At 36.1% G+C, this 14,906-nt stretch overlaps 1 protein-coding gene across 1 annotated transcript in view; it reads left to right on the forward strand.

Moving 5' to 3' along the window:
• Syn (synapsin) overlaps positions 1–14,906 on the forward strand; it is a 111,645-nt gene that overhangs the window by 84,473 nt on the left and 12,266 nt on the right. The window contains 2 exon segments of the mRNA XM_070652884.1: positions 3,738–3,958; positions 6,372–6,468. Of these exon segments, the coding sequence (XP_070508985.1) occupies positions 3,738–3,958; positions 6,372–6,468 (318 nt within the window).

Raw genomic sequence — 14,906 nt, forward strand, 5'->3', positions numbered from 1 at the left:
ATTGATAATTTGACTTTTTTTAATGCCAACAACTTTATCTGCATAGAATTGCTGATCATCACATAAATCACTTTGCAAGCATTTCACGAATTAATCACCGGCATTAATTCAATTCATTTCTTTGCACTAAAAAAGTGCCTTTTTGATGAGACACTGCGGAGTGACTTGTTTTATGGCTTAAATTTTTGTTTATTTTTTTTAATGCAAGATTTAATGTTTGTTGTGGATGGAATGGACATTTGCTAGACTTTTGGTGGTCAATTTTTTTTTATAGATTTTAAATTTTTTATGACTTTTGTGACATTGCTACTCAAAATGAGGAGTTTGATGATTGATAAATTTGATGAGATGTGATTTGATAGGATTAAGTTTGTGGTCTAGTTGGTCTTGATGGTGATGATAAATCCGGAAATATAGTTTTTATGGTGTCATGAGAGAGTTTGATGTCTTTGGGAATTTAATGTGATGTCAAGTTGGTTTAACCTGACTTTTATGTCCAAAATTAAGCAAATATTGAGTTATTTTTGAATTTTTCAAAGGCAATGTGGAGGTGACTTGATGATCTTGTTGACAATTTGAAGCTATATTTCAGATTTGCAGTTTCGTGCTTCTTAGTTCTGAACTGTAAACTGTATTGTCGTAACCACTGTGTGAATTCTTGCAATATCTATGGATCCACATCACGCTATATTATGCGATTGAGAGATCGAACTCTGGTGAGAATCGAACCCACGTACTCACAAAAGAGTGATACAGATTTCTGGTCTGTTACCTAACCACTCGACCACAGAGGCCTTACTCTCGCATTGGCAGATTCTGGTCTATATTTGGATCGATATCCCAGATCCTATTCCATTCTGCTCAAACGATACATTTGTAACTCGAGATTTACTCTATATTATCACATACTTTATATTAAGGGTTTGTAAACACTAATATGAGGTGTTAAGTGCTTTTATGGAGCAATAAGCAAGACGCTTAACTCAAATTTTTGTGGCAACTCGAAGGACTTAGGTTCGAATCCAGTAATTTCCAAGCCTTTGTTCCTAAAGAACCTAAAGCGATTAACTGTTCCTAAAGTTTAGATACTTCAATTCAATGGTGGACACTAGTGTGCCGCGGGACATAGGTTGTCCACCACTTCTCCAACTGCTTGATGTACTCGATCAAGATTATCAATCGAAGCTATGGGAAACAATAAATTTAAGAATTAGTCAGGAACTTAAGCTGTAGTAGTTCGGATCCCACTATAAACTGTAGGTCTAGGTTTGAGCGAGAGATCTGGCGAATCCAGCTATGGATCTTAAGATCTGAATAGCTAATATTAAGCTGTAGTGAGAAAAGCATCAACGCGATCTACAAGATAACCTCGAAATCCCATCAATCGTCAAAAACTTTCACCAAAACATTTATAAAATTTGTTATGAAAATCCTTCAAAGCATTCTTTTTAATATTTGCAATAAACATAAGAATTTTGGCAATAAAGTGATGAAAGTGTTTAGCACCTCACACATCAAGATTTCGCAAAATGTTTATTCGCACAAAAAAAAAATCTCTTCTTTACGAGCTGATTCTCAGGTGATGAGATTTGAGTGACTTTTATATATTCCATACTGAGGTCTATTGACGTCATTAAAAGATTTTTTAGAAATTTGAATATTTTGTGTTGTGTCAGCAATGACTGATCCTTCATATGACTGGCAGCAGAGTTGCAAAAAAGGAACAGGCAAAAACCGTTCAAATTTTTGGTAATTTGTAAGGTTTTGTGAGAAAAACCATACAAATTATCAAGAATTTGTACGGTTTTTGTCTGTGCCTTTTTTGCAACTCCTGTCTCAGGTGCCTGTTTTGCCTGTATTTCAACTCTGGTTGGCAATAACAATCAATTATTGGATTGTATTGAATTTCAAAAATCCCACGATCCATAAAACTTGATCAGAACATTAAAAACAAGCAACAATTTGCAAGTCAAAATCTTACATCATCCATGACATTTGCAATGTCAATAGCAAGTCTCTCTCTCAATAATATTTTGATGAAATCACAAACAAATTATTGAGAGAATTTTTGAGTCTGTCTTTACTAATTTCAATGTCATTAACTTGTCAGTAACGTAAATACACGTCGATGATGTCATTTAAGAAATTGCATGTAAATAAGAAATTCGCAAAAAAAAAATTGTGAAGGAAGGAAGAAGTTAATTGATGCCAAATGTTTATATATTGTGAGAAAATACAAAACGATATAAAATATACACAAATTATCGTCTTTCCTTTCTCTTGAGACCACGATATGAACAAAATAAAAATAATACGAAATGAATGGAAGAAGTCCGCCAAAAATAAAAATTGAAAGTTTTTTTTTTGAGAATTTAATTTTTATTGTTATTTGGGGGAGAAATGAATTTTTGGGAAATTGAGCAGTTTTGGGCATTTTGAGCTTAGAATCGTGAAGATCTAAGATTCAGAATGAACATTGTCCAAGACAACTAATGGGAGCAAAATAGCAGCAATGGCCTAGTGGTTAGAGTGTCAGTCTACCAACCCTAACAACCCGGGTTCGATTCCAAGGAAAGAATAGTCAGATTCGGTTGCATTTTCGCTGTTTCTCGTCACACCAAATGTGGCGCAACCAATGTGTCGCAGCACAGTGTTGTGGAAATGCCGTATATTGTATGCGGTTTTGGTCGAGACTTATGACCAAGTTGTGCCGGAAAAAAGGGTGAGCACCACTGATTTACAATCATTCTAAGATTGATAATTACTCAAATGAATTGCACTGATCTAGTTCTTTGCTGATAAGCTTAGTCATAGCAATGAAGGATGTGAACGATTTAATCCAGAAAGAGAGATGAACTGTTGATAGGCTCTCAATTCTCTCAATGTCTCTCTCTAGGAGACATTGCGTGTGAATAGGGCATGGAAGTTTGTAGGTGGTGGTCAATCCGAAAGGGAAAAATCTCAGAATCTGGTAGACTGGGAATTCGGAAATTTGGAATTTGAAAAAAATTGTCAGAGAACAGAGTCAATGCCTTTTGTTGTAGCCTTAACTCGATATTTATGCTTATGTGCAACAAGCTTCGATTAGTCAACCCTATCTCAAGGTATAAGCTTGATATATCATGTCTAGTTCCACAAATGCCAAGCTTATTACTAGAATTATGGTTGACCAATCTGCAGCTTGTTCCACCGGGATGGTTTGTGATTCTTGTCACATAGGATAATGGCTACAGGAAGTACATACTACCTGTTTGAATGCTCAACGTTTTCACAATATTCATTTTTAGAAGAATCCCTTCGGATTTTTGGGTCCGATCAACATGTCTTCTTAAATAACGTGCGTCCTTAAATATCATGCGCTTTACTATCCAATAAACCTTCAATACGCAATAATTTCAACTTATCAAAAATTCATACAAAAAAAAAAATTCATTTTGTGTAAAAGGCACGTGCCATTCATAGAAACACGTAAAGAACCTGAACCTCAGAATGAGTTATTTTGTGCTGTGAGGAATAAGTTTTTATTTTTTGTACTCTTTTGACACGCTTCACATGTAAAATATTTTTTTTTAGTCTCTTATACATATATTTTTGTGCTGTACACACTTTTCCTTATATAATTGTCTATCACGATTTGACGTTTCATCGCACACGACTTTTTAAAAACAGCACAACAAAAACAAATGAACGTTCATTGACTTTAAATGACTTTTTTTTCTCTTTTTCTCTATTTTCAGTGCAATTGGAACAAGTTTCCCTGTGTCTTAAAAGCGGGTCACTGTCATGGTGGAAGAGCAATTGCAAAATTGGATATAGCGGGAGCATTACAAGATGCTGCTGGTTTATTGTGTGGTCCTGTGATTAATAATCATGGTTCATATTGCTGCATCGAGCCATTTATTGATGCCAAATACGATATCTTGATACAGAAGATTGGCAGCAGCTATAAGGCCTTTATGTGAGTCTATAAATATATATCTATTTGTATGTAGTCATTTTTATGCATTTTGGATTCGTGAAAGTTTACTTACTGCTTAATGATTTTGTTATGGATAGATTGATGGGGGGAATTAAGAGACTGCTATTGTGGAGGAAGGTCAAGGCTTTGAAATTTTGCTTTTTCTTGGAATCTAGAGTTGGATATTTATAATGATGGATGTTGAGGGGGGTCTTATGGACAAATTTGGAAGTTATTATTGATTAATCAATGGAATTGCTAATTATTGGATAGAAGTTGCAGTATATTAAGTTTTTTTGGGTGCGAAACCATGACTGCATTTGAATTTAATCTTGTCCTCAAGACAGAATTGACGTCCGATTTGTCTTTACTAAAATTATCCAATCAGATCAAAAATCAGGGCAAGGATATAGTCTAAAAAGTGCACGGTGTAGAATACCCCTGAAATTGTGTCCCCAAGCCCATATGACTCAAGAGTGGCTCTATATCTTACTAAATAGTTGAAGTCACACGACACAGTATAAGCAACCCAATACCAGTGTGAGTATGGCATAGGGTACAATTCGGTAGAATCCAGCCTCAAGATATTCTTGATTGCCAAACCGCTGATTTTTTTTTTGCCGTGTACTTTCCTAGTCGCCCGAAAAGCAACGGTTGGTTTATCGATCCAAAATCCCATACCAACCCAGAGTAACTCTTACTTGGTTCCGAATTCGCTTTGATTCCAGAGCGATGCCAGAATAACGCCGGTCTAATACCGGATTTTGATCAATTAACCACATCTAGACATAATAAGTAATATTTCCAAAAGTAATACCTTTAAACCACTACAACTTCATGTAAATCCAACAAGACAATCCAAAATCAATTGAATCACATTCAATAATGCCTCAACAACCAACTAACATCAACATTGTAAACATCCAAATGACTATCTCAAACAAATCTCAAACTAAATTTTATTTCAAGCCATAATTTACCGGTAAAAAGTAGAAAAAAGCCTCTAAATGACGTCTCAAATCAAGTCAAAGCAAAACAATCTTTTGACCTTAACTCGTCGTGCATTATAATTTAGTTCCAACCAAGAGAAACGAATTCTCTTTTCTCCATTTAAATTCAACTGATCACAATGTTGAGCTTCCTCGATGACATTTTAACCTTCTACTTCCACAATCTTTCACAATTCCTCTATGTCATCGGTTAATCAACCTTCTTGTTCATTTCTCACCTCAAAATGTTGTCTTGCATGTGAATTGTTTTACACATATATGCACGATGAGATGCACACTCAACCACAATTTCAATTAAGATCGACTGTTGAGTCTGTAATTGTTTTTTATTTTTTTCATCTTGTGTGCTTCTTTCTCTTTACTCTGTTGTCTCAGATGCTGTCTCTTACTCATTTTACTATGTATACTTCTGGGGGAGTATTCATAAGTGATGTCGATTAAAATTTTGGGTCGATTTTTTGGGGTCAAGGTACGATCCGGTGCATTTTGGTATGGAAGCATCACTGGTACCCTTTTTCTGTACCAGACCGTTTCATGGCGTGCTTTACCGTATTTCGTGGCGTGACTTTGCCGTACCGTGGCGTGGCAAGCCGCACCGTACCGTGGCGTGTCATGTCGTACCACGGCGTGCCATGTCGTACCACGGCGTGCCATGTCGTACCACGGCGTGCCATGTCGTAATGTGGCGTGCCATGCCGTACTGTGGTGTGCGATGTCTTACCGTGGCGTGCCATGTCGTACTGTGGCGTGCCATGTCGTACTGTGGCTTGTCATGTCGTACTGTGGCGTGCCATGTCGTACCGTGGTGTGCCATGTCGTACCGTGGTGTGCCATGTCGTACCGTGGTGTGCCATATCGTACTGTGGCGCGCCATGTCGTACCGTGGCGTGCCATGTCGTGTCGTGGTGTGCCATATGGTACCGTGGCGTGCCATGTCGTACAGTGAAGTGCCATGTCGCACCGTGCCATGCCATTCGGACTGTGGCGTGCCATGTCGTACTGTAGCGTGCCATGTCGTACTGTGGCGTGCCATGCCATTCCGGACTGTGGCGTGCCATGTCGTACTGTGGAGTATGGGGAGAGGGGTACGGGTTTGGGTGTCAATAGTCGATCCCTCAAAAGCCTGACATCATTTCCCAACGACTCTTTTTGTTTCGCATTTGAGATATTTTTTATTATTATTATTTTAAAATAGCTTGTATTCAAAGCACTCAAACCGGCACAAGTACATATTTCAAATGGACTTAACGGCTTTGACAATGAATTAGACATTTTATTGAACAGTCTTTTTATTTTTCTCTATGCTTGACATTGAATCGTGGTCAATGCACATAGAGTGAAATATAATTAGCTGTAATTTTTTGACATTTATTTCTTTTTTTATTCTTCTTACTTAATAACAGGCGCAAATCAATGACTGGAAATTGGAAGACAAATCAGGGCTCCGCAATGTTGGAACAAATGCCAATCACTGAGAAATATAAGAACTGGGTTGATGAGGTAAGTAAACATTCCATGCCGTCATATGGCATAAAGAATTATGTTGTGTAATTTGCAGAACATCATTGCTTTCTATTTAAAGACATGAAGATACATATACTTATGATAATTTCATATAAGAATGCATCAATTAAATGGTTGAGGAAATTTAAGTAATTTATATCGCACATGTGCTGCAGTTTATGAATATTCATTTATATTAATGTGTGTTTTGTGATGAGTTTATGTGATTTGTGAGAGATTTTGAGTAAAAGCGAGGCTAAATTTAAGATTTGAGCTTACTTACTTTGTTGGCCGTACAGATCAGCTGTGAATCATGGTCTCTCTGAGTTAACGTCTAAAATAGGGTTTATTACTGGCTGTCCTTTGCCTAAATCTGAGCTACAAATCTAAATTCTATTAAACAGGGAAGGAAACAGTCGTTAAAGGGAATATTTTTAGGTACCGTAGTGATTTTACTGTCCTATGAAAGCATGCTCTTAGTATGCTAGGGTAAGGCTTCCTTAGTGGAATTTTATGTCATTTTAAAGTTTTACTATCAATACGGCGACAGCTTGTGCCTTAATCTAGCGACACAATGCGTAAAATCTCAATTTTTCGCCTTAAAAATGTGTTGAACTCATCCTACTTGCTACGGTCAGAGAAACTTTACGTCTTGTCGTTAGTAGGACAATATATCTATAAAATAACGACCACATGGACAACTAGTGCCTAAACTTAGCAGCAAAATGCGCTAAATTTTATTTTCATCTTAAAAATTCACTGAACACTACCTTCTTGTTGATGTTAGAGCACCTTCACGTTTTAAAATTAATATGACGATGCAGCGAAGCTATATCGACATCTAGTTTGTTAACCTTGCGTCACAATCCATCATATCTCAATTTTTCGTCCAAAAATAGACCAAAAAGACCTGTCTTCAGGATATCTTCTGGTCTTCCCGTTAATATGACGATATAGCAAAGCCTTAGCTTTAATATTGTGATGCTTGTGTTAGTGACTGTATTTTGTTGCTATAGGGTGCCTCTCCTCTGAATACGTCTCTGTGCTCAGAGCTTGGTTATTGTTTATTCGATGATGTAGCGGTGTCTTAGCGACTATGCTTTAATGCTGAGGTTAGATATTGTGTTGTGCCGCTCAAGGGTTTCCCCAAATACCCCTCCATCTCTTCCTTGAATACGTCCCTGTGCTTATATGCATGATAATTGTTTATTAAGGCACAAGTGTCGTATTCATTGCCATTTTTATTTAGAGCAGGACTTAAAAAGTTAATAATTACATTTTATGAGCTCTAAAAATAGAATTAGATCGAATAAACTACTGTGACTCATCTAAATCGCTCATTCATCCATTCATAAAATCACATCAGTTCATCACTATTCACTTGACGACATATTTTCGACTCTACTTGAAAGTCCGTATGTCATTTTTATTTAATGATTCAATTCTAATTAATCAAACGTCAGCACGAAAACAATTTCATGACTAACTATATAGATTAGAAGCATTTTAATTAAAATTGTTAATCTTTTCAATTTAGAATAATAATTTCACATAATATTCATCGCCTACATGAAGTGAGAATGAATGAAATATGACAGATTTTATTTTTTTTGCTGTTTTGAATGAAATGATGAGCATAAATTAAAAATGTGATAGATGCTTCCGATGAAAATAAATAGCTGATAGCTGATTTTTGGGTTTAATTTGTAGAATGAAGTCATTTGCTAGTTAATTCTTGCCTTATCAGCTTCAGGGGGGAATTTCACCGGATTTATATTGTTTATTTATTTACTTGACGTATTTTTTTGTGAGGCGATAAGAAGGTAATATGATGAAATTGAAGTGACAAACGAAGTTTGAGGGAAAATGAAGTTAAGGTTATCAGATTGGTATTGTAGACTATTTGGAGTCTACTTGTTGCTAAGGATTGGTAAATTAGGAATGAATTGAATGAACTGACTCATAACTCGATCAAAAGCGTCATTTAAGCAGTATCAATCACCAATATATTAACTAATGATATTTGATCAGCTTGGAGTCAAACTTCTGCTTCCTCAATCCTCTTGAGCCGTATAAAGCTGCAAACTGCACCTTTTCGCCTTAAAAATGGTTTGCCGTCCAGGCAACTTTGCGTCTTATCATTAATATAGCGATATAAGGGTATCTTAGCAGTTTATCCTAACAAGCAAAGAGTATACCTTCATATTACATAAAGACCACCACGATACCTAAAAGCGGTCTATTTGCCTAATAGGGATACTTCGTGCTTCTTGCAGTGCAACCGAACTACGTGATATCCATGGTACATGGATGGTACAACATGCTGTGCTGTTCGGGCTTGTTACTAAGGGTTGTGAAGCTTATTTAATTATTTCACTGACCAAACAGATCAAGTGTGATTCATGGTCTCCCTCCGTCGGCGCCTGAAGCTGGCTCTGTCGCTGGTTACCGCTTGCCAATTACCAATCCCAAGTGTGATACTATCTCTATCGACAGCTTCTTTCCATGAGTTTTTTGGTTTACCGCGGGTTGTGAAGCAATTTATTTAAAGTCGTTTAACCAAGCAATATTAAGTGCTCGCTAGGGCACCGCTACATAATCGTATTAACTGCAAAACTTTAAGCATCCTTAATGACACCATGACAACTGATTTTGACTCATCTTTACTGGGAATATTCAATCTAAAATCGTTCAAATTGTATTATATTAATTTAATGCTCGCCATAAATTCTACTTTATTGACTAAAAAAAGATTTAATCAAGATTTAATATATATAAATTAAGAATAGCGAGGACAAGTTTTCCCCATCAAAGTTCAATATTGTATTAATCTCGCTCAATTGATTCCAAAAAATCACTAGCTTTTGTGCCTTCTGATCCCTTAAAATATCCATCATCATCAATAAAATTTCCCAGAATTGTCCGGACGCCTGACTAAATTTCCTTTATTAATTCCGATGAATTCACAATTCATGAAATTCCTAAAAACACTTCAGCTTGTGCTGAATGAGCAAAAATAGTCTTCTAAAGAACCTCCAACATCTTTTTTCCTTCATTTATCTTCCCATTAAAGGATCTTTATGAGTTGTTAATTGTGAGAATATTATTCATAAATTCACTTTCATTCCCGGCTTTTTCCTCCCATTTCAACAGAAGCACACCAACGTAAACATAAAAAAAGCTTCTCGTACATATTTTATGAACTTAATATTTTGTTACATGAAGAAAGTTTAAAGTTATTTTCATGAAAAATCTCTTGTGAATGGGATGAAAAAGACGAGATGCATAGTTACAAGATGAACATCATCATCATAGCATCAACAAGAGTATTAAGTCTATGTAGAGTCATAACATGAAAATGGATGGATTGTAGAATTTCAATAAACTTTATAATAGAGAATTTTTCAACTGGGAATTCCTTGGTTATGTTGCTAGGATGAATGTAAAGTGGCTAGTTGCCAATGTAAAGTGGCTAGTGTGATGACCATCTGCTATGGAATTGCTGGATTAAATGTGTACCCGGAAAGCACACGTTGTAGAAAGGACCGAATGACAATAATTCGTCTCCAGGTCGATTTGACTCTGATCTGAGGTTGGATTTCATTGAATCTGGATGACAGTTAAATGTCAAAACTGAGAATTTGAACAAGCTTTGTGATTCAGTCAGCAGCATAGTCAGATTGAAGGCATTTTGTTGGAACCTAGGCTCCAAGTCAGAGCATGGTTTCAGTAAGTAAGTAAGAATCTGACCTGGAACCAAAGGCACGGTGGCCTGGAGTTAGAATTTTTGTAATTTTTAAGTCGTAGACCTTCCAGGGTAGATAATAATTGCAATGACCATAATATCTTAAACTGGGTCAAATATTTGAAAGCGAGTTACATATATTCTCTATACAGAGCAATGGCTTCACCCACATTCTAGCTAAGTAAGCCTAATATTGATTATGTGGAACAGATTCTGACTAGATACTTCTTATTATAAACTTGACAATCCATGTTAAGGCACCCCACTGCCACAATGTGGTTAATTGCATTTTTTGCCATATAAATGGGTCAATCAGCGTTTGCGGTCCCTTCCAGTCAACTTACTACATCTTTCCGTCAATTCGGAGCCGTAGCAGTGTCTTAGTGAACACATTGTGCTATTTGGGGTAAATCAATGCAAGCTTAGAACTAAATTTACGTCTTTATTGCCCATAATAATAAGAAATTAGCCTTTATTGAGATTCGAACTCACGACCATTGAGGGATGAATCATTGATGGCTTAAACCTAGCCTTTCGACCACAATGACATTACTCTTGCATTAGCAGATTCGCCTATACGTTCTTCAACACCCCGTATTCCATAAAGCACTAAAGCTCTCACAGTACTTCCATTCAAAGCTTTATCCATTTGCCTAAAGCAAAAAAAACCTAACAATACGGAGATCAGCATCATATACTAAGTGAAGACATTGGATATATCAATCAGTAACGAGAATAAATTGATACTTTTAGGAAGATTGAATTGTGAATGTATTGAATTATCATGCCGACTATACCCCTGAAGATATAAAGACGTCGAAAAGGTTGAAACTAAAAATCAGATAAAAGATAAAGGATTCAGAAATGGCCAATTTCCTGAATATAATAAAAAGGATGCCTTCATTGTTTCACGCTGAATCCTTTTTTTGTTGAATTGTAACTTTTATCATTTGCAGCAATGTCAGTTTGTGAGAATTGGAGCAATAAATGTCGATATGCATTTACAGCGATGAATATTTAACAAAATTATCTTTGATATCGTTGGAAATGGAAGTTGAAGATTTTTATAGAGCAATTTAAAGACGTTTTAATGTCATCTGGATTTGTTGGATGTAGAAAAACACAAGTTTAAAGATTTGTAATTGAATGGCAAGTAATTGATCTGAATGGGATAACAGTGAATTACACTAATTGAGAGGGGGAATTAAGGACGGTGTGCTGTAGTAGCGTTTGAATTGGATGGAAGTTGCGTGGCTGATTATTTTCTTTCTTGGCGGGAATAGTTGAATTGTATTAGAAAAGCAGCACAATGGTCTTTCTTGTTCTTTCAATCAACAATTTCTCAGTAATGTATGACCGGTTCTTATAAGCAAATAAGTCTCCTGTGCAGTAATGGGCAGGTTACTTGACTCAAATTTGGTGTTTTAACTTGCAAGTCGTCGGTTCGAATCCTGTCAATTCCAAAATTGTGCTTTTAGACACTTCAATTGCTTAACATACGAAAATGAGACAAAATTGAAGCTCTACGTAAGGAACGGTATAGAAACTTATAGTTGGACATGAAAAATCGGAATAAGAGCTACAATATTAATTAATAATCCAGAACCAAGCAAACATGACTCTGTCTCAAGCCAGATTCGATGAAATCTACCCTCAGACCAGAGTAAAGTCACCTGCATGGTTTCCAAAAACGGGAATTTTCTCGGGAACGGGAATGATTCCCGAAATTTTACGGGAACGAATTCTGGAAACCCTATCCTAATCACTTGAAATCGGATATTCAGTTGATTCAGTATTAGATGCAATACTAATTATAGAAAGTACATAAATGAACCATTCCAAACCGTAACATCCCCAAATAAATTAATATCCGCTCAAAATTCCATCCAACTGCGCTTCCAAAACTCCACCACCTACATCACATTCCAATCTTACCAGCTAAGCTTCACAGATGGTAATATCCTGTTATTTATAGTGACAATATTTTCAATTGCAATACAAAGTCGTAAATTGACGCTTGAATATCATTCTATTTCAAAGGAATCAATTGCTTATACAGAAAACAAATCGCAAAGCTTCTGCTCTGAATAGAGCAATCTAGTTGAATGAACTTGTCTATTTCAGTGGTGGGTGACTTGTGTGATGCGGTACACTTTGGTTAAAATGTCATGAATCGTGAGTTGTGTGTGGTTTTGGTTGAGGTTAAATATCAAGGTGTGCCGTGAACAAAAGGTTGTCCACCACTGGTCTAATTCCTAATAAGAATATTTACTCGTTAAATACTTGAAATAAATGGAAGAAGAAATAAGGCAATGAAAACAAAATTAATTAAGCATCGCACTTGATTTTCGCTTTAATTCAATTGAATTCCGGCTTAATGAAATATTATGAAAACAAGGTTGACATCATCGATCTATTTTTGGTGCTGTTTAATCGCATAAGAAAATTCTTTAAATTCACATTCGACTTATATTGAATTGACAATCATGTGCTGTATGTGAGGATTTCATTCAATAAAATAAAAATGATGACAAATCTCTCGTGCATGTGTCTGAGCCACACTTATTGGAAATATCTTATGAATGAGTTATTCAATTTTTTGGATATATATGCACAACTGTTGATTGATGAATGACTTTAGTTGATGAATGAAAAGCTGATGTGTGAAGAAACATTTTTGGACATGAAAATTTGCACGTTTTAGACAAGAAGTTTTAAACAATTGGATATTTTAGATGTAAGCATGTGCAAGATATTCTGTCAATAATCTGTTATAATCGGTTTATAATCCTTTCTAACAGAAGTGATGTTTAAAAGCTTATTGATTGGATAATGTTTTGTTGAAAATTGTAACATTGCAGCTTGATGAAATGATTTGGACATGATTGTGGGTAAAATATCGATCAGAATTCAAGTTTTGGTCAGGTTTCACTAATAGACAATGAGCATATTGACCTAAATGAGAGTGCTTATGAGTATAGTCAACCAATATGAATAATCAAGTCAAGTCGACTTCATATGTAATTGGTGTCGACTTCAAAATAATTAGCAGATGTCAACGACCGTTGGCCAATTGCCTGTGGAAGGTGTCATGGGTCAACTGTCTGTGGAATTCGCGACCGGCTAACTGAAAGTGTCACTTGCTCCACTCCCTGTGGAAGGTACCATCGGCCAACTGCCCGTGGAAAGTGTCATAGAAGGTGCCAACTATATGTTGAAGGTGTCAACGGCTGTCGACGGCGACTAATAGTAGGTGTCAACAGTCGCCGTTGACTGCCAATGGTAGATGATATTTGGCGGGCTTTCTACGATAGCTGTCGGCCAATTGCCAACTATGGTTGAACACCATACCATCCTTAGTCTGTATCTGGGGCAGTCACCCTTCAGACAAGATGGTTTTGAAAGTTATTCTATCCTTTAACATATTTATCCTGACACATAGCTCGGACGTCAACGGTGTATTTAGTGACATCAAGGGATACCCTGTTATATCTTTGAGATCTGTTTATTATCTGATCTTTTCTCACATTCTTATAATTCATGTTTACTATGATTATATATTATTTGACATCTCCCTCTTTTAAGTTTGTCCATATCTTTGCGGTGGTCTTGGTATTCTCGATGATCTTCGAATTCGAGGTTGATTTTGACTTATGATGTTTTGTTGAGGGATTGAAGCAGATGCATTTGGGATTTGAGAAAGTTGCAATGGAAATAAGCTGTCTAAAAGTGGATCATCATCATCGCTGCCTACACTTTCCCTATCCTCACAATCTAATGTATTGCTACCCTTGTTTAATCTGAGAAACTTTGAGTTTCTCCGCAAAACAGTACCATTACTAAGTAATACTTCATACGATCTTGGTTGATCTAGTTTTCTAATAATTTTACCTTTCGTCCAAGTTCCATTTTGGCTTTGGACCCAAACTTTATCTTCTGAATCAAACTGTCTTTCATTACCAACATTTCTGTTGTAATAAAACTTGGACTTTAAGTTTTTAATTCGAAATTTTTCTACCACATCATCATTTAAGCGTGGTTCTAGTGATTCGGTTTTTGTGACTATTTTCGTTCTCATACGACGATTCTGTGATAATTGTGATGGAGATAAATCTAAATCTCCTAAAGGTGTGTTATTGTAATTCATCAAAGCTATACATAACTGATCACCGTTTTTTGTCTTTTTCATCATGCTTTTAACAATTCCTACTGCCTTTTCTGCTAATCCATTTGACTGAGGGTAATGTGGACTAGATGTTTTGATTAATATATCCCATTCACTCGCGAAAGTTCTACATTCATTCGAATTGAAAGGCATGTTGTCAGCTATAATTTCCCTAGGTACACCATGTTCAGCAAAAATTTCTATCCACTTAGAAATGATAGTATTCGAATTCTTGGACGGTAAAATTTTGCAACAAATCCATTTAGAGAAATAATCAATTAAGACAAGATAACTCTTTCCACTAAATTCTAAGACATCACAACCTACTTTTTCAAAAGCTCTTGGAGGAATATCGTGCTGAATAATTGGTTCTTTCTGATTCGACTTTGCATACGTGTTACATAACTCACAAGAACTAACAAGATCTTCTATACTCTGTGCCATACTAGGCCAATATACAGACTCTTTAGCAAATTTTATGGTCTTTGTCATTCCCATGTGACCTTCATGTAAATCTGCTAAAAC

The sequence above is a fragment of the Chironomus tepperi genome, unplaced genomic scaffold (genome assembly GCF_022539635.2).
Source record: "Chironomus tepperi strain 1889 unplaced genomic scaffold, CSIRO-AGI_Ctep_v1 contig_8, whole genome shotgun sequence".
Lineage (NCBI taxonomy): Eukaryota > Metazoa > Arthropoda > Insecta > Diptera > Chironomidae > Chironomus > Chironomus tepperi.